The following is an 18156-nucleotide window of genomic DNA, read 5'->3' on the forward strand; positions in this document are numbered from 1 at the left end:
CTGAGTCAGTGGTCTATAAAATGTCAAAATGGATCACACAACCACGTTTCGCCGTAACCATAGAAACACTGAGTATTTGAACAGTGTTCATTTGTTTCAAGACAAGAGACAGAAAACTAAAACCCCAGAATATTAATGCAGACAAACACACACAAGTTCACAGCGATACGATGAAACACACAGGTTTTGTTCAATTATTTGCCTGCTATACATTTATAGAGTCAGAAAACAGTCAGTGGATAATAAACAAATAATAAACAAATAATAAACAAACTCATAAATTCTTAGCAGTTTTAAAGTTTCTGATCATCTGTGTTTCTTCTCAACAGCACACTGGTTTCCACATTTCCTCAATCTGACCATTAAAGAGAAGAGAAACGCTCACACACTTATTCACCAGCTCACACACTGCACTGATGAGCACTGTGTTTATCCACTGATCAGAATTTTACTGCTCACTACCTGCCTTTCAAACATCTACAGCTGCTTTATGGCTGGAAACTTTTATTTTGGCATTGGCTCAGAAGAGGCTTCCTTTGCATCATTGCCTGGTTTGAATGTTTTGGTCAGAGAGGCGGAGCTTCAGATTTAAATCTACTTTGTTTTGCAGAATCAAAACTAAAATCACAGAAGTTTTTTGTTTTCAGAGCCACTGCAGCTCAGTGCAAGGTGAGATACGAGTTCTTTATTCATTCTGTACAGGTTCCATGTGAATCACACACTTTTGTAGGAGCACAGAGAAGCAGGGAGGGAGGGAGGGCCTCAGGTGATGGTTCTCAAGTGTTGGTTCTCAGGCGATGGTCCTTAGGTGTTGGTTCTCAAGTGTTGGTTCTCAGGTGATGGTCTTTAGGTGAGGGTCCTCAGGTGACGGCCCTTCGGTGAGGGGCCTCAAGTGATGGTCCACAGGTGTTGGTTCTCGGGTGTTGTGAATCCAGGTTTCCAGTGCTGTGAATCAGAATCATCTGTGGCGAGTATTTATTGGCGAGTCCGTTCTCTCTCACATATGAGGAATTTGCTTTGGTGGTTGGTGCTTGAACCACCAAAGATAAAATAATTTGAAAATAGACAAAAGTAGCAATATACAAATAGGATAAAAATAAGTAGGAATCTACAATATACAAGTTTGAAAAGTGGACATATTTAAGGGGTAGGTACATGAGTTGTTTTTGAAGTCCAAGCTGTACAGTCTGACCCGGAATGTGCAAAAACAGGTCACAGGATGAAGATGAAGAAGAAGAGTCATGACATGAATGTGTGAGAAGAAGAGAATATGTGCAATGGGTTAAATAAAGAAATAAATAACCAAGCTGTACAGCGTGAGCCTGAATGTGTAATAAAAGTTCACAGAATGAAGATGTATGACATGAGCATGAAATGTGTAAAATCACAGTTCAGAGAGGAAATGATTGGACCTGACTGAGTCCAGCTGCAGTGGGGAAAAAGCTGGTCTTATGGCGTGCGGTTTTGGTTCTGATGGACCACAGCCTCCTACCAGAGGGGAGTGATTCAAACGGTTTGTGTCCGGGGTGAGAGGGGTCGGCCGCAGTCCTTCCTGCTCTCCTCAGGGTCCTGAACTCCTACAGCTCCTGAAGAGATGGAGTGTGGGGAGTAAGGTGAGTTCCTGACTATGCAACAATACAGATGTGCATGTTGTTTAGGAGCACAAATATGCAAATGCAGCTGTTTTGTATGTTTTTATTGGTGATTGGTGTCTGTGAGTTGGAATGTGTGTGTGTGTGAGAGTGAAAGAGAGAGAGAGAGATCCACCTGTTTCCAGTCTGTGAGTTAATTGTTGTGTATCTCTCCCAGATTGAGGCCCAGAACCTGTCTGACTGTCATGAGCAGGGATTAACCCGGGTTGAGACTCGGTTTGAATTGAGAAAAGAAGATCAGGAACTCAAGCACATTCATTCTTGTGCAGGACTTTTCAATTTAATATTCTGAGGTTTAAAGTTTAACAGAATTCTATTAAACATTAGGAATAGCCAAACAAACTGTGCAGTGAAAACTCTGAGTTGTTGCATGCTCAAGATATGAAAGTTTTATTTAGATGCAGAAAGAATACAGGTTCAGTGTGAATAAAGGGGAAATATAATGCCATATACACTCTTCAATCTTCAGCTGATATTCAGGCAATGTGAAAATCCTCAGGATGACACAGGTGGTGTAGGAATTCTTATTCACCACCAGATGTCGCAGTGGAGCAACGTGACAAATGCTTCGAAGCCTTTAGTGTGGAGAATAATCACTGTGTCAGAAGCCTCGTTCAGCATCCTGAGGAACCCTGAGGAACCTGAGGAACCCTGAGGGGACATGTGGCACCTTAAATGGGCAGTGACATCATAATTGCCGGACTGTAATTGATGACGAGTGACAGACGGACGGTCTGAAGCCGAGGATCCGGAGCAGGTGTGGAGTAGAAGGGGGCGTGTCAGACGAAAACCACGTGACTGATGACAGCCGACGCCTCGGTTTGTTTGGGTGACGTCAGCGTTTCATCCTGAGAAAAGGAACCGCCTCGATCCAAACACAGAGAACACAATCTGTTCCAAAACACGCTTCAGTAAAGGTTCCTCCATGCAGCAGCGCTCACAGTCCAACACACACCTCTTTATGTTTATCTGCACCTTTTTACTGTGCACACACACTTATACTGAGCGTATGTAACGGGTTTATTTATTTTTCCACTGGCCCTTGTGTGTGGTGGTGGAATTCTGCGCTGGTCCTTTAAGAGCGCGGATGGTTATGGGATCGAGGCGCTGCCTCTCAGTTCGGGTTGGAAACGTAAGCGGTAGGTCCTGACTTTGGCGCTCTGAAGACATAATTATGTCTTTTGTTGTTTTGTTTGCATATTCATTCCTTATTTCAAGCTACATGAACTTGCGTGATCATAGCCTTGTGTGTTGGGGTGCATGTGTTCAGTGATTATACGGCTCTGGCTGATGAAGATTGTGTAAATGAATGATAACACTCGTGTCTTTATGCTGCTGTTTTTAGCCAATGCCACTGGATGTTTGCAGCCCGTCCTCAGCAGTGTATTTGTCTCATTTCTTTAGAATAAAAAGATTGGTGAACAACACAACGCAACATCTGTTACACACACAGTGGTGCCTGAAAGTTTGTGAACAGTGGCGGTTCTAGACCAGAATTACTCGGGGGGCCGAGGTGGGGCCAGTGTTTTTTCAGGGGGGCACATATGGGCAAAACATGGCAATATTTAAGTGTTCAAAATGTTTTGTTTAGTTTATTTAAAACCAAAACAAAATACATTGAGCATAAATACAATGAGATAAAACATTCTGTCTCAATAGCCTAACACTAGAAGTCCCAGACAGGGGCCATTTGGCCTTTTTACCTAGAAAACCCACAAGAGGGCCAATTGGCCCCAAGTCCTCCCTGTAGTCATTCATTTTGTTATGGAAATGTGGCTGTTAGTTACCTTACAGCTTAGAAATGAAATCTTACAATGCCTGTTGAATCTCTGCATCTTCGTTCCTTGGAGAGGAGCTTCTTTCACCACAAAATTCTTGAGGGAACTGAAGCGATAGTCCATGTGCACTGAGGTATTTATCCATCAAACAATTGTCTGGTTGCAGTCACATGAGTCGTTATGGTCACATGGGACATTCACATGTTCACATTTTAGAATAGAATGTGTTTTTATTCCTCATTCTCACATTCACACAGAAGTAGCCAACATGACTTCACCACTGAAGTGTGTGAAATGTGACCTCCTCACCCCACACACTGCCACTAACAGCCTCATTACCATAACAAAATGAGTGATTAGTGTATTGGGGAAAAGCGGACGGGCCAAATGGCCCCATGTGGGTCTTCTAGGTAGACAGAAAAATGCTGGGACTGCTAGTGCTAAACATAAAATAAATTGTGCTCAATAAATCTTAAAACCATGTTTCTCTTTTTTGTAAAATAAGATTTCTATTTTTGCACACAATGAGCCTTTTCTTCAGACGTGGCTGCACTGGAGTGTCGTCCAAGCACTTGCTGATATCTGGAGAAAGATGAATACAGTAAATATGGGAGTGCGACTGAGAACAACATTTACTTATCATTATTCATTTATTAATTTATTATTATCTATTATTTGTATTTTATATTTATTAATTATTATTCAGACTTTACACTTTCAGGGTAGGCTATATGAATTGTAGGCCGACACTGCTCACACACATACATTTGTTCAACATCACAAACCTGATGGTGCTGTACTTGATATGCATGGTGAATCTGGTTGTCCCAATGACTCGTTGGGTTGTCCCTCATTCTGTCCCTCAATCTGATCCTGAATGTCTTCATCCTCACTCTCAGATTGCCTTTCAGATGCCTCACTTTCCACCTCTCCAACCACCACCTCTGGCTCTCTCTCCACCTCTGGCTCTCTCTCCTCTTTCATAATCTTCGTCTTCCTTACTCTCTCTATGTTGCTTTTTGCCAACAGGGGCAAAAAAGGACATAATGTCCTTCTTGCTCCTTTCCATGATGATAGCCTACAGTAGGTCTATACTAAAAAGTAAACGGAGAGGAATGTAGCCTCTACATATCAAAAGGCCATTAAAGTTTTACAAGAAGGTTAAACACTGTTGGTTATTTTACCCATTTCCCAAAAATATTAAGTTAGGCTACTTATTGCTGTGCAACGCACTTTTAAGAAAAGTGCAATAAAACGGATTTATTATTGTAGTGAACAACAACAGTAAAACACAGATATGTGCAAACACTGACGTTACGAAATTGATTAATTTTCCTTATCTTCGCCTCTTTGCAGTAGCCTAGTCCTTGCAGGGCTGCAGCTGTTATCTCTCACGTCCAAAGTTTACAATTCGCGCTGCTGCAGGTCTTTCTGCTGCAGGTAACAGTGTGCGTGTAGAACACTCCGTCATGTCAGTTCCGATCTTTGAGCCAGCGCACGTCAAAATTAATAAATCTTGTTACCTGTTCAGCACAGGGGCCACAACAGGGGCCTGGAGCAATTTTACAGGGGCACTGCCCCCCCCCCCGGCCCCCATTTAAAACCGCCTATGTTTGTGAACCCTTTAGAATTTTCTATATTGCTGCATAAATATGACCTAAAACATCATCAGATTTTCACACAAGTCCTAAAAGTAGATAAAGAGAACCCAGTTAAACAAATGAGAGACAAATATTAATTTTATTAAAGATAATAATGTTTTTGGTTTTTTTTGCTTATTATAGTCCCAGCAGGGGCGGCACATTGGTGTAGTGGTTAGCGCTGTCACCTCACAGCAAGAAGGTCCAGGTTCGAGCCCCGTGGCCTGCGAGGGCCTTTCTGTGTGGAGTTTGCATGTTCTCCCCGTGTCCGCGTGGGTTTCCTCCGGGTGCTCCGGTTTCCCCCACAGTCCAAAGACATGCAGGTTAGGTTAACTGGTGACTCTAAATTGAGCATAGGTGTGAATGTGAGTGTGAATGGTTGTCTGTGTGTATGTGTCAGCCCTGTGATGACCTGGCGACTTGTCCAGGGTGAACCCCGCCTTTCGCCCGTAGTCAGCTGGGATAGGCTCCAGCTCGCCTGCGACCCTGTAGAACAGGATAAAGCGGCTACAGATAACGAGATGAGATGATGGTCCCAGCATTTGAAAAAAACAAATCCACTGAGGTGGAATGGGTGTGGTAGGAAGAGCCAGATATTTGTTGCCCAGAGTGTGAAGGTGGGGATAAACAGCATGTATATTTATGTGGGACTGCGGAGGCTGAAATGTTCCCCCACCTGAGATCAGAGTTTCTTGTGTGTATTTTCCATTTATTAATACTCAGCAGACACTGTGATGTGTTCCCATGGTGTCTCCAGGCAGCAAACAGTTTTGCATATAGGAAAGACTTTTATTCTATGGGAAGAGTGGTGGAGTCCGTAAGGTGCCATAATTTACATTCTAACAACAGCGTCATCATTGTTTTCATTAGTAGTGTTTCACAAACAACAATACACAAGATTGAAAAAAAAAATTACAGACATATATAGGTTTGAGCTGTAGGTATTAACCGGATACCTGCTATGGGACGGGACCTTGTTTTTGAGACCTGCATGACGTGTCAGCGACGCAACAAAGCTTCATTTCCAAAGGTCACGTGACAGCCACGTTTCAAATGAGACTCTGGAGCAGCGCTTCAAATCACCAGTGTTTTAGTAAACTCGAGACGTGTGTGGAGTCCGGGGGCCGAGAGGCCCGTTCTTACCTTTACCGCTTTCATATCACAGAGCAGGGCTGGATAGACACCGCAAAAAATGATATCTTGGCAAGTGAAAATATTTTGAAAATAGTTGAAACGATCGAGCATTTCCTATTCTAAGAATACAAGACACCAATTCTGAGATTATTAAACCAAGTTCTAGATTACAACCAACTTATTCTAAGATGTCTTATCAAGTTAAAATATCTGTCCATGCAGCAAGATCATTTCATGAGTATTAAGTAATTTGCTCCTCAAATTCAGTTTTTTTTTTTTTTTTTTGCAGCGTGGGGTCTCTGACCAGTGTTCTATTCTTCTTTTCTCAATTCAAACCGAGTCTCAACCCGGGTTAATCCCTGCTCATGACAGTCAGACAGGTTCTGGGCCTCAATCTGGGAGAGATACACAACAATTAACTCACAGACTGGAAACAGGTGGATCCTCCTCTCTTTCACACACATTATATACTTTATTTGATTCCACAATTACAAGTTAATATCAATAGGAACCAAATATAGTGAATAATCCAAACACTATCAGGACCAAAAACATCCTGTTATGGCAATGCAGTCTCAGGGATACAGGAAGCATCTTCTCTTCCAGATGAACATGCTCCCTATAATTGTTGATATGGAGCAGTATTTAGCTAGCTGTCTGGCACTTCTTTTACTTAATCCACTGATGTTAAGTCCACTGACCACCAGCCTACGTACATGGCCTAGACTCCCAAAGACAAGCACAATGAGCAAGCATTTGTAACCATAGCTCTCAATAACAGATACTAGAGGCTGGTATTTTAGTTTTTTTGTACAGTAGGATTCCTCCATGAACAGGTCAAAAGCACAGGCTACTTCAAAGAGTCTGACTGTTTTAGTGTCATGTGACAAGCAAATTATATCCGGTGTGTTTGCTATTCCTAAGAAAGGGTTTGTGGATGAGTTAAACCAATGTGGCTTTACAGAAGTGTTTGTAGATCTGTTCCTGCGGAGTACGGGGAATCTGGGCAGCAATGAGGTCCACCGGTCTGTCATGTCTGGCAGTATACAGTCCTTTATATAATGGACAACTGTTCATAATGTGAGCTACTGACTCCAGATGTTGTGGATGATCGTGTAATATACAGAAAGGGGAATGGATAAAAGGGAACCACAGAAAGAGATTATATTTGGTGGGGAGAACCTGTAAGCGAGCCTTCACACAGAAGGTGATGATCTCGTCGCTGATAGAGTTATTGTTGTATATGGCATGTGATACAGAGTGGTCTGCACAGGTGAGTTTAGCCAGCTTTCCCTGGAGCTTCAGGCTGGACCAATACTCCATGTTGCGCTCCCTTTGAATGGACAAAAGGGTTTGTCTTGATGTTTTAGGCAGCAGGAGATAGGTAATGTTGTTATAATGCAACCTGGCTTGAATCATGATTGATGGGTCATCCACCAGTGCATCGGTGACCTCTACAGGTTGAAGGTGGAAGGTCCATTTTAATTCAGTGCCTGTTCTCCAGCACAAGTCATTTAAGTCAGGCCAGTCTGATGACACGCCAAATCCCTGTGCCCTGGTATCCAGCTTACCACTGCTCTTTCTTCTAAAGCCCAGGAAGTTGTTCTCCCCACTGCCTGCATGAGTTACTTTCCGTTTTTTGAAATCCAGCAGTAGTGATGTTCTTGCTAATTGTCTCACACTGGTATCATCACAGTTCAACATGTTAATGAGGTGTGACTGCCTTGTAGCTGTGTATTCCCACATGCAGTTTGGAACGCCAAGCCCCCCATCCTGTTTTTTCTGAAAAATGAAGCATCTTGTAGTGTGTGTTGAGAGACAGCCATTTCCTCACCACTTGCGCGCACACACACACACACACCAATCACACTCCACAGTAGAAAAGGACGCTCAGTAATCCCACCCAACCTTGTGAAGTATCCACTCTGTTTGTGTTATCATTATTAAGCCTTATATTTAGTCCGAGTCTCTGGTTTTGTTCCACTCCCTGGTTTCCTCCTTTAGCTCTTGGTCTAGCCCACTTTATGCTGTTTGCACATCACCTGACCACTGCCTGCTCTCTGACCTTGTTCTTGTCTCAGGTTTTGAATCTGCTGTTTCACAGTCAGGGGAAGTTTTCACGTCCACAATAGTCCAAAAATCAAACCTCAGATTTTTGTGTCTCTCTGCTGCCAAAACTGATCTTTTGAGATGGAAATGAACTGCACAGGAGTTTCAGAGCTACAGGTCGTATACTGGGTGTGTTGACGCGCAGTGTATTTCTTTTTTAAAGATATTTTTTGGGCTTTTTTCACCTTTATTGGATAGGACAGTGTAGAGACAGGAAATGAGTGGGAGAGAGAGACGGGGAGGGATCGGGAAATGACCTCGGGTCGGAATCGAACCCGGGTCCCTGGATTTATGGTATGGCGCCTTATCCACCTGAGCCACGACGCCCCCAATGCAGTGTATTTCTAAAACTGACGCCTTTCTTATAGTCCACAAGAGTGAGAGATGCAAAGTGAACAACTAGTGAAATGGGTGTGACAGATGTTAAGGACAAATTTTCACATCCTTTGCAGCAATGTGTGTACACGGTGGTGACTGTAATAACAACGGAAGTGGTGACGATCAGTGTTGTAGTCGAGTCACTAAACCTCAAGTCTGAGTCCAGTGTTGAGTCCCCAGTGTTCAAGTCTGAGTCCAGTGTTGAGTCCCCAGTGTTCAAGTCTGAGTCCAGTGTTGAGTCCCCAGTGTTCAAGTCTGAGTCCAGTGTTGAGTCCCCAGTGTTCAAGTCTGAGTCCAGTGTTGAGTCCCCAGTGTTCAAGTCTGAGTCCAGTGTTGAGTCCCCAGTGTTCAAGTCTGAGTCCAGTGTTGAGTCCCCAGTGTTCAAGTCTGAGTCCAGTGTTGAGTCCCCAGTGTTCAAGTCTGAGTCCAGTGTTGAGTCCCCAGTGTTCAAGTCTGAGTCCAGTGTTGAGTCCCCAGTGTTCAAGTCTGAGTCCAGTGTTGAGTCCCCAGTGTTCAAGTCTGAGTCCAGTGTTGAGTCCCCAGTGTTCAAGTCTGAGTCCAGTGTTGAGTCCCCAGTGTTCAAGTCTGAGTCCAGTGTTGAGTCCCCAGTGTTCAAGTCTGAGTCCAGTGTTGAGTCCCCAGTGTTCAAGTCTGAGTCCAGTGTTGAGTCCCCAGTGTTCAAGTCTGAGTCCAGTGTTGAGTCCCCAGTGTTCAAGTCTGAGTCCAGTGTTGAGTCCCCAGTGTTCAAGTCTGAGTCCAGTGTTGAGTCCCCAGTGTTCAAGTCTGAGTCCAGTCCAAGTCACTAAAGAAAATTTCGAGTCGAGTCGAGAACAAGACTCCACCCGCACCATGTGACGGTGTCTGTTGCTGCCTTTATGTGAAAGCGTCTCTGCTGCTGTGTTGGACTGACGTTCCTGCTCCATTGCCCCATTTTAGTAAACAGGTTACAGATAAAAAGCTTGTTCATCGCTCAGCAAGCCCCGCTCACTATCAACAGGGCAATGAACACAGCGTGTCACTTCCTTCTCTGGGTGGAGTCTCGCCAAATGACGATTGATGTTTGAAGTATTTTTCTAAATTTTACATAAAGAATAGATTTTGATTTAGTTTAGTCAGTGTAAAGAGGTCGGGTTGGTTTCCTGCACCAGAACTTGGAAAATGTGGCAAATAATATCTTAAAACTTGGTACAGGGATTCTTTATTTTTTGAATAAGCCATAATCATCAAAATTATAACAAAAAAAGGTTTGAAATATTTCACTTTAAGTGTAATGAATGTAGAGTATATGAAAGTTTACCTTTTTGAATTGAATGATGAAAAAAAAACTTTTTCATGATATTCTAATTGTTTGACATGCACTAGTAATCCAGAACAGTTTCACGCTCCTCCACTCCACCTTGTTGTTTTATTTTTGTTTGCTCATGAAAGGAACAGCATCTGTAGCACGAGACTGACTCTGGATCAGTACAGTGTTGAGGAATTTAATAAACACAGGTGTGATATTACAACCCTGATTCCAAAAAAGTTGGGACAAAGTACAAATTGTAAATAAAAACGGAATGCAATGATGTGGAAGTTTCAAAATTCCATATTTTATTCAGAATAGAACATAATGACATATCAAATGTTTAAACTGAGAAAATGTATCATTTAAAGAGAAAAATTAGGTGATTTTAAATTTCATGACAACAACACATCTCAAAAAAGTTGGGACAAGGCCATGTTTCCCACTGTGAGACATCCCCTTTTCTCTTTACAACAGTCTGTAAACGTCTGGGGACTGAGGAGACAAGTTGCTCAAGTTTAGGGAGAGGAATGTTAACCCATTCTTGTCTAATGTAGGATTCTAGTTGCTCAGCTGTTTTAGGTCTTTTTTGTCGTATCTTCCGTTTTATGATGCGCCAAATGTTTTCTATGGGTGAAAGATCTGGACTGCAGGCTGGCCAGTTCAGTACCCGGACCCTTCTTCTACGCAGCCATGATGCTGTAATTGATGCAGTATGTGGTTTGGCATTGTCATGTTGGAAAATGCGAGGTCTTCCCTGAAAGAGACGTCGTCTGGATGGGAGCATATGTTGCTCTAGAACCTGGATATACCTTTCAGCATTGATGGTGTCTTTCCAGATGTGTAAGCTGCCCATGCCACACGCACTAATGCAACCCCATACCATCAGAGATGCAGGCTTCTGAACTGAGCGCCGATAACAACTTGGGTCGTCCTTCTCCTCTTTAGTCCGAATTACACGGCGTCCCTGATTTCCATAAAGAACTTCAAATTTTGATTCGTCTGACCACAGAACAGTTTTCCACTTTGCCACAGTCCATTTTATTTATTTATTTTTTTTAAAGATATTTTTTTGGGCTTTTTCACCTTTATTGGATAGGACAGTGTAGAGACAGGAAATGAGCGGGAGAGAGAGACGGGGAGGGATCGGGAAATGACCTCGGGTCGGAATCGAACCCGGGTCCCTGGATTTATGGTATGGCGCCTTATCCACCTGAGCCACGACGCCCCCAGCCACAGTCCATTTTAAATGAGCCTTGGCCCAGAGAAGACGTCTGCGCTTCTGGATCGTGTTTAGATACGGCTTCTTCTTTGAACTATAGAGTTTTAGCTGGCAACGGCGGATGGCACGGTGAATTGTGTTCACAGATAATGTTCTCTGGAAATATTCCTGAGCCCATTTTGTGATTTCCAATACAGAAGCATGCCTGTATGTGATGCAGTGCCGTCTAAGGGCCCGAAGATCACGGGCACCCAGTATGGTTTTCTGGCCTTGACCCTTACGCACAGAGATTCTTCCAGATTCTCTGAATCTTTTGATGATATTATGCACTGTAGATGATGATATGTTCAAACTCTTTGCAATTTTACACTGTGGAACTCCTTTCTGATATTGCTCCACTATTTGTCGGCGCAGAATTAGGGGGATTGGTGATCCTCTTCCCATCTTTACTTCTGAGAGCCGCTGCCACTCCAAGATGCTCTTTTTATACCCAGTCATGTTAATGACCTATTGCCAATTGACCTAATGAGTTGCAATTTGGTCCTCCAGCTGTTCCTTTTTTGTACCTTTAACTTTTCCAGCCTCTTATTGCCCCGTCCCAACTTTTTTGAGATGTGTTGCTGTCATGAAATTTCAAATGAGCCAATATTTGGCATGAAATTTCAAAATGTCTCACTTTCGACAGTTGATATGTTGTCTATGTTCTATTGTGAATACAATATCAGTTTTTGAGATTTGTAAATTATTGCATTCTGTTTTTATTTACAATTTGTACTTTGTCCCAACTTTTTTGGAATCGGGGTTGTAAAACTAAGTACACACGCATGAAAAATAAAGGGTGTATTGTTTGTTGCTGAATGTTTTTTCTCTGCAGGTAGGAAACTCAGTTTTTACTGCTGCTCACATCAGAGTCTGAACATCTAAAACACTGAACTACTTTACTGTGAGCTACTGTAGTCTGCCGGGTTATTACAGCAGCATACGCGTGTGTGTGTGTGTGCATGTGTGTGTGGGGGGGTATGCACGTTCCTTTGTAACTCAGATGCCTCTAGAGAGACAGAGCGTCTTTACAGCAGAAGAGATGAAGCATCTTCCACTACACACACTCGTCCTGCTCGCTGTGTTCCTCCACTCCGGCTCATATTCAGGTGTGTGTTCTTCTCTTTATAAGTATTTGATGTCTGTAGAATTGTTTTATACTTTATTTAGGAGTGTGTTTTTATTCTTTATGAGTATTGTATCTCCTCAGGAGTGATGTATGATTTTGGAGTCTTAAGGAGAGGTTTGTGTTCTTTTGATTTTCGTCAGTTTTTACTTCACTGCAGTGCTTCAGTGATTGGACAGAAAACTTTAATCACTCAAATTAAGAAAATCATTTAAAATGAGGATCTGATGATTAAAAAAAATCAAAGATGTCGTCCAGACACCATGGTCATATTTGTGATTTTTTTTTTTTTTTTTTAAGAAAAGAAAGAATCCTAGAATCAAAACATTTTGGTATTTTATGAGCACAAGAAGTAGTTTATGATGTTCCAGATCAGTAATGATTTTTTTTTGCTTATTTAGGAATGTTTTATATATTTAGTCATATTCTACACCTAATATCACGTGTGTGTGTGTGTGTGTGTGTGTGTGTGTGTGCTGTATATTTCCATGTTAGTAGTGTATTTATATATGGTATGTTGTGTGTAGATGGTGCTGGCCGGTGTGTACCGCTGTTTGTGCGTGTTGGAGAAGAAGCCAACATCACGTGCATCATCCAAAACTCAGATCAGGACGGAGTTTATTTATACAGACAGCAGGATGAGAAGTAAGCTGGGTGCTGTGTGGGGTTTTTTCCTTTTATGCAAAAATGTCATAATGGAAAAAATGTGTAAAAAATACTGTTATACTTTCTGTTTTACAATCCTTCAATGTCTCCCGCAGCAAAAAGGAGTCGGTGTTGTACTATTACAAAGAAGGACAATTGACAGTTGAGGATCCCTTCAAAGGCCGAGTGAAGACGAACGAGAACTTCAGCAGGTTCACAGTGTCCATCCTCAACGTGAGCGAGAGCGACGGAGGAGTTTACTGGTGCACATTTAACAAACTTGACAAAAATACTAACAGTGAGCGGACGTGTGTGTTAGGTGTGTATTTTAACTTTATCCCTTACACAGTTAGGTCCGTTCCACTGATCTGATTGGACACGTGTCGTTCCGGGAGTGTTTATGTTTAGTATAACAGCACTGGGACATTTCACTGTGGGCATCATTACACTGAAACATCACTACACCTACACAGTAAAAATCATAGTGTCAGTTTTACTCTTTAAGAGTTGAATTTAACTCTCTGTCAGATAACATTTGGTCCCACTCAAAATCAGTGTAAAATTTACTCTATAGCCAGTGTAAGATTTTTAGAGTTAATTTTACTCTATTTTGTGTCAAAATTAACAATGAGGTGTGTAAAAATATTTAACACTATAGATAGTGTAAGATTTTCAGAGTTAATCTGACTCTATATTGTATTTTCGCGGGGAATCATCACCCTGCAGAGTAGATTTTGTCGTTGTGTGCAAGTGGGAATTAACTCTCACTTTTGACACTACCATTGAGACGATTTTACTCTGCATAGTGTTATAACTACTCTATCCAGAGGAAAATAGGTTTACATATTGACACTCCATTTTTTACTGTGTACTAGCCAGTTACCATGACATCACGCAGTGCTCCATCCAGCTGTTTGGGGGAAAATAAATAAAAATTTGGTCACATTGTGTCTGAAATGTCAGTTGATCAATATTAAGTTCTTATTTAGAGAAATTAGCCGTGATTACATGTGGCCTTGCGGTTATGGCCAAATCACAGCTGTGCAACAGCACTCTTTTACACCTGATGACATAACTTTGGATTTGTTTGTTTCTCCCTGGATTTCCTCCTGTTTTAGTTTTAGTTCTAGTCTTACCCACCCATCAGCTCTCCATTATCATACAACAACTCGCAAGCGGTTGCTCAGACTGTTTTTAGACAATCTACTGTGTGTGTGTGTGTGTGTGTGTGTGTGTGTGTTCTACAGGAACCATAGAGATACGCACAAAGGAAAGTGAATGTCACCAGATTAAATGTCACCAGATGATCTACCTGGGTGTAATTGGTGGGCTGTCACTCATCACTCTGTTCCTGGTGACTGCATTGGTATATAAACAGATGCGCGCCCACACACACACACACACACAATTATTGCAAAAACATTTGACTGCTGCTGTACTTTTTTGTTTTCTTTCTCTCTGTGAAGGTGATGCTGTGTAGTAATCGTGGAAATTACACTCCGAAGCAGCAGCAGCCCTCTAACGGCGTGTACGAGGTGATGCGTGGCCACACCACAAAGGCACTCATTAACCCGGCGTACGAGTCCAGCCGGAGATACAAACACACTGATTCAAGCTGAAGGACGTAAGATTTTTTGTGAATTTCGCCCTCGTTTTCAGATTTCATTGAAGACACAGTTTTATGATCTGCACAAATCTGCACTGAGCAGCACAATGAAATGACATCAAAGGTGTGTTAATGAGTCCAGTCCAGAGGTTCACCGCTCTGAGGCTGCTGCTGTTGTTGTCAGCTGCCATTATGACAGTTCAGTGTCTTTGCTGTTGGGGAACACGTGTTCATTTGCATGATAGTGGTTGATGTTGAGGATAATTAAATGTAATTTTATTCAGTTAAATTTTTGTCGGAATTTATCAACATATCTAAGGGAACTGTTGCTCTTCTGGATGGTTCTGTTGCGTTTCCTGTCACTGTGTCTTTATATCGTATAATAAAGACACACTACAGCCCCAAATCAGAAAAAGTCGGGACGGTGTGTTGAAATCGAAATTAAAACTGAAAACAAGTGATTTGTAAATAATCTTTGACCGGTGCTGCACTCAAATCTATTTGAAAACACCTGAAGACTCCAAGTGATGAAGTGTTTCAGGTGTTATTTTTGTCCCGTTCTTCCTGTAAACAGGTCTGAAGGTGTGGAACAGTTCGGGGTCGTCACTGTCATATTTTTCATCTCTCAATTCTCCACACATTCTCTACTGGGGACAGAGGAGACACGCCCTCTTCTTCCACAGCCACGCATTTGTAATGTGAGCAGAATGTGGTTTTGCATTGTCTTGGTGAAATCTCCCTGGAAAAGACGTCGGTTTGAAGGCAGCAGATGTTGCTCCAAAATCTCAGTGGACTTTCCTGCATTAATGCTCCATCACAGAAGTGTAGGTTACCTTTGCCAAGGGCGCTGACCCAACGCCATACCATGACACACCCTGGCTTTTGGACTTGTTCCTGCTAACAGTCTGGATGGTCCTTTTCATCTTCAGAGCACACGGTGTCCATTTCTTCCAAAAAAGTCCTGGAATACTGATTCCTCTGACCACAATACCTGTTCCCACTGTGTGATGGTCCATCCCAGACGCCTCCGAGGCCAGAGAAGTCGACGGTGCTTCTGGACACAGTTAACATAAGGCTTCCTTTTAGCACAGTAAAATTTTAACTGGTGTTTGTGGATGTAACGCCGTATTGTAGCTTGATAAAGGTTTTCTAAAGTAATCCTGAGCCCATGTGCTTCTATCAGCTGTAGATGAACGATGGTTCAGTAACTTTTATTTTGCATTTGTTGATAAACTGGAGATCCTCAGCCGATCTTGGTCTTTCCCGGAGACTGATTTTGTCCTAAATCATGATTACAGTCACCTGTTGACATCACCTGTTTCAAATCACATCATGGTTTAACCCTTTGGTGACTGACCCCTTGAAAATGGTTCCTCCAGGAACCATGACGTTTCAGTTGTCAAGACAACGGAAAAACTAAAATACAAATACAAGAGCATTTTGTTTTGTGCACAAGAGCATTGTGACATATCTTTCTGTTTTTGTATTTTAGTTTTTCCGTTGTCTTGACAACTGAAACGTCATCGTTCCTGGAGGAACCATTTTCAAGGGGTCAGTCACCAAACCTCATTCCTAGCCCTAAATTGTCCCCGTCCCAATGTATGTTTGTTTTTTTGGAATGTGTTGGCAGCCTGAATGAAGTTGAAATGAAATGAATTTGACCAACAAAACTGGAAATATCTTGGGTTCATTCTGTCTGCACTGAAATACAAGTCAAACAGCTTGCAAGTATAGAAATCACTACTTTCTTTTTTTAAATTTGCATTTTCCACACCGTCTCAACTTTCTGATGATTTGTGGTTGTAGTTAGTTAAATTCATAATGGTTTTTTTTAACCATTTATCAACAAATCTGAGGCAAATGTTAATATTCCAGCCTCATTTTCACTTTCACCATGTCTTCATGATGCCTATAAAATACTTACTGGTTAGTTAATTAATATATTTAGCTGTATTCTGTCTTCTTTTAGTCATTTATCAACATATCTGAGGTAAATGTTGATGTTCTGGATGGTTCTGTCTCATTTCTGCTCTCACGGTGTCTGTACGCTGTCTATAAGAGAGTTAAGAGCTAAATCACTGTCCGCAGTCAATAGGGCAGTGTGGAAGTCATGTTTTACAGTTGCCTGGCAGCAGTGTTTTGAAGACTTTTGCTGTGTTCCGAACGTCCGCTCGCCCAGCGTATAGTGACTCAGTCATTCTGTGGTTTGCTGATTGAAGTCACAACTGTATATTTTATTCACTAGATAGTGAACTACGAAATTGTCGCAAGGCACACCAAAATATAGTGTACAGAAGCTGTACCCTGTCAGTTGACATGGACTGTTATGCATTATTAAAAGTTTTTAAGGTTTTATTAATTTGTGTAGCAGCGCTGGTGCAAATTGTTACTCTCACTCAGGATCTTTCTACTTTATTACTCTGCTTCTTCTTCTCTGAATGTTTTTTTAGGACGCTATTTCTCCCTCCATTTTCAACCAATCATCACCAAATTTCACATGAAGAATCCCTCTGGGCTGAATTACGTTTCTATGACTTTTGGTGCTGATCTGGATCATTGAACAGGAATGAGCCATGAAAAACAGGCTTTTTTTTCAATCACTTAACTCTGTCAATTTTCATAATTTTTTCAGTCAGTACTTTTTATTTTGCTCAGGGCGGCAGGGCGCAATTTTTCTTCTTTAAGTGTCATTCTTTATCTCTTACCATTCCGGATCTATAGGGGATGGTGACCAGAAGTCCCAGTTTGCAACAGCTAGTGCAAATTACTGTGACTTTAGTCACACTCTCTATCTAGTTTTATTTTCATTCAGCGTTGTGAAGAGAACGTGTACTTATTGAAAATTAGCAATGTTGGTATCCATGTTCTGGTGTTTATATGATTTGAGATGATAATTATGAATATCTGGTGCATAATTATATCGCAGCACAACATGGCTCTAGTGTCGGAAATGTACCAATAGCAGATTGTCCTTCTCCCCTAGTGAGTGAGTGGACATGAGGACAATCTGAACACAGCATTAAACTCCTTAAACATCACTTGCCACGACACTGAAAACATTTTCTCTGCTTGCAGTTATATTACTGGCTCAGTAATATATTAGTAATGGAATTTTTCTGTCAGAAAAGTCTTTCTATATTTTATATAATGCTTTAAAAATTTACTGAAAAGCATAAAGTGAATAAAAAGTAAACAATGTTTTTAATAATAAAAATATATTTTTGTACAAATGTATAAAACCATGTTGTAACGTTGTACCAATGTGCCTTCAATAAATATGAACAAATAAACTAGTACATTTTTGGATTTTTCTGTCCTTCACTAGTGCACTCGCTCCATCCAGATTACATATTTATATATGAAATATGAGCTCTGGATGGATAGATAGATAGATAGATAGATAGATAGATTTATTAAGGTAAAAATTACATGCAAGTAGGACAATGACTAATGAACAACTGAACTAAATACATGAAACTAAAACCAAGGATCACACAACAAAGTGTAAAACACTTATTTCCATTGTGGTCCAAAGGAAAGTT

General features: G+C 41.5%; 1 protein-coding gene across 2 annotated transcripts; it reads left to right on the forward strand.

The window, feature by feature from the left end:
- Positions 1–2522: 2522 nt before the first annotated feature.
- Positions 2523–17875, forward strand: LOC132884701 (uncharacterized). Of its 2 annotated transcripts, XM_060918573.1 has the most exons (7): positions 2523–2791; positions 12241–12346; positions 12891–13008; positions 13125–13327; positions 14256–14374; positions 14475–14632; positions 15189–17875. In XM_060918573.1, exons 2-6 carry the CDS (start codon positions 12241–12243, stop codon positions 14625–14627), a joined length of 699 nt encoding a protein of 232 aa, XP_060774556.1. In that variant the 5' UTR covers positions 2523–2791; the 3' UTR covers positions 14628–14632; positions 15189–17875. The 2 variants fall into 2 exon arrangements, with proteins under 2 accessions (XP_060774556.1, XP_060774555.1); XM_060918572.1 differs by having other exon boundaries at positions 14475–17875.
- The last annotated feature ends 281 nt before the right edge of the window (positions 17876–18156 follow it).

The sequence above is a fragment of the Neoarius graeffei genome, chromosome 4 (assembly GCF_027579695.1).
Source record: "Neoarius graeffei isolate fNeoGra1 chromosome 4, fNeoGra1.pri, whole genome shotgun sequence".
Lineage (NCBI taxonomy): Eukaryota > Metazoa > Chordata > Actinopteri > Siluriformes > Ariidae > Neoarius > Neoarius graeffei.

What these genes read in the sequence shown, in the direction of transcription:
- LOC132884701 (XM_060918572.1), top strand. Translation starts at nt 12,241, where the DNA reads ATGCCTCTAGAGAGACAGAGCGTCTTTACAGCAGAAGAGATGAAGCAT. An exon ending in TACAGACAGCAGGATGAGAA is followed by an intron (nt 13,009 to 13,124) that starts GTAAGCTGGGTG and finishes TGTCTCCCGCAG; the next exon opens with CAAAAAGGAGTCGGTGTTGT. An exon ending in TGAGCGGACGTGTGTGTTAG is followed by an intron (nt 13,328 to 14,255) that starts GTGTGTATTTTA and finishes TGTGTTCTACAG; the next exon opens with GAACCATAGAGATACGCACA.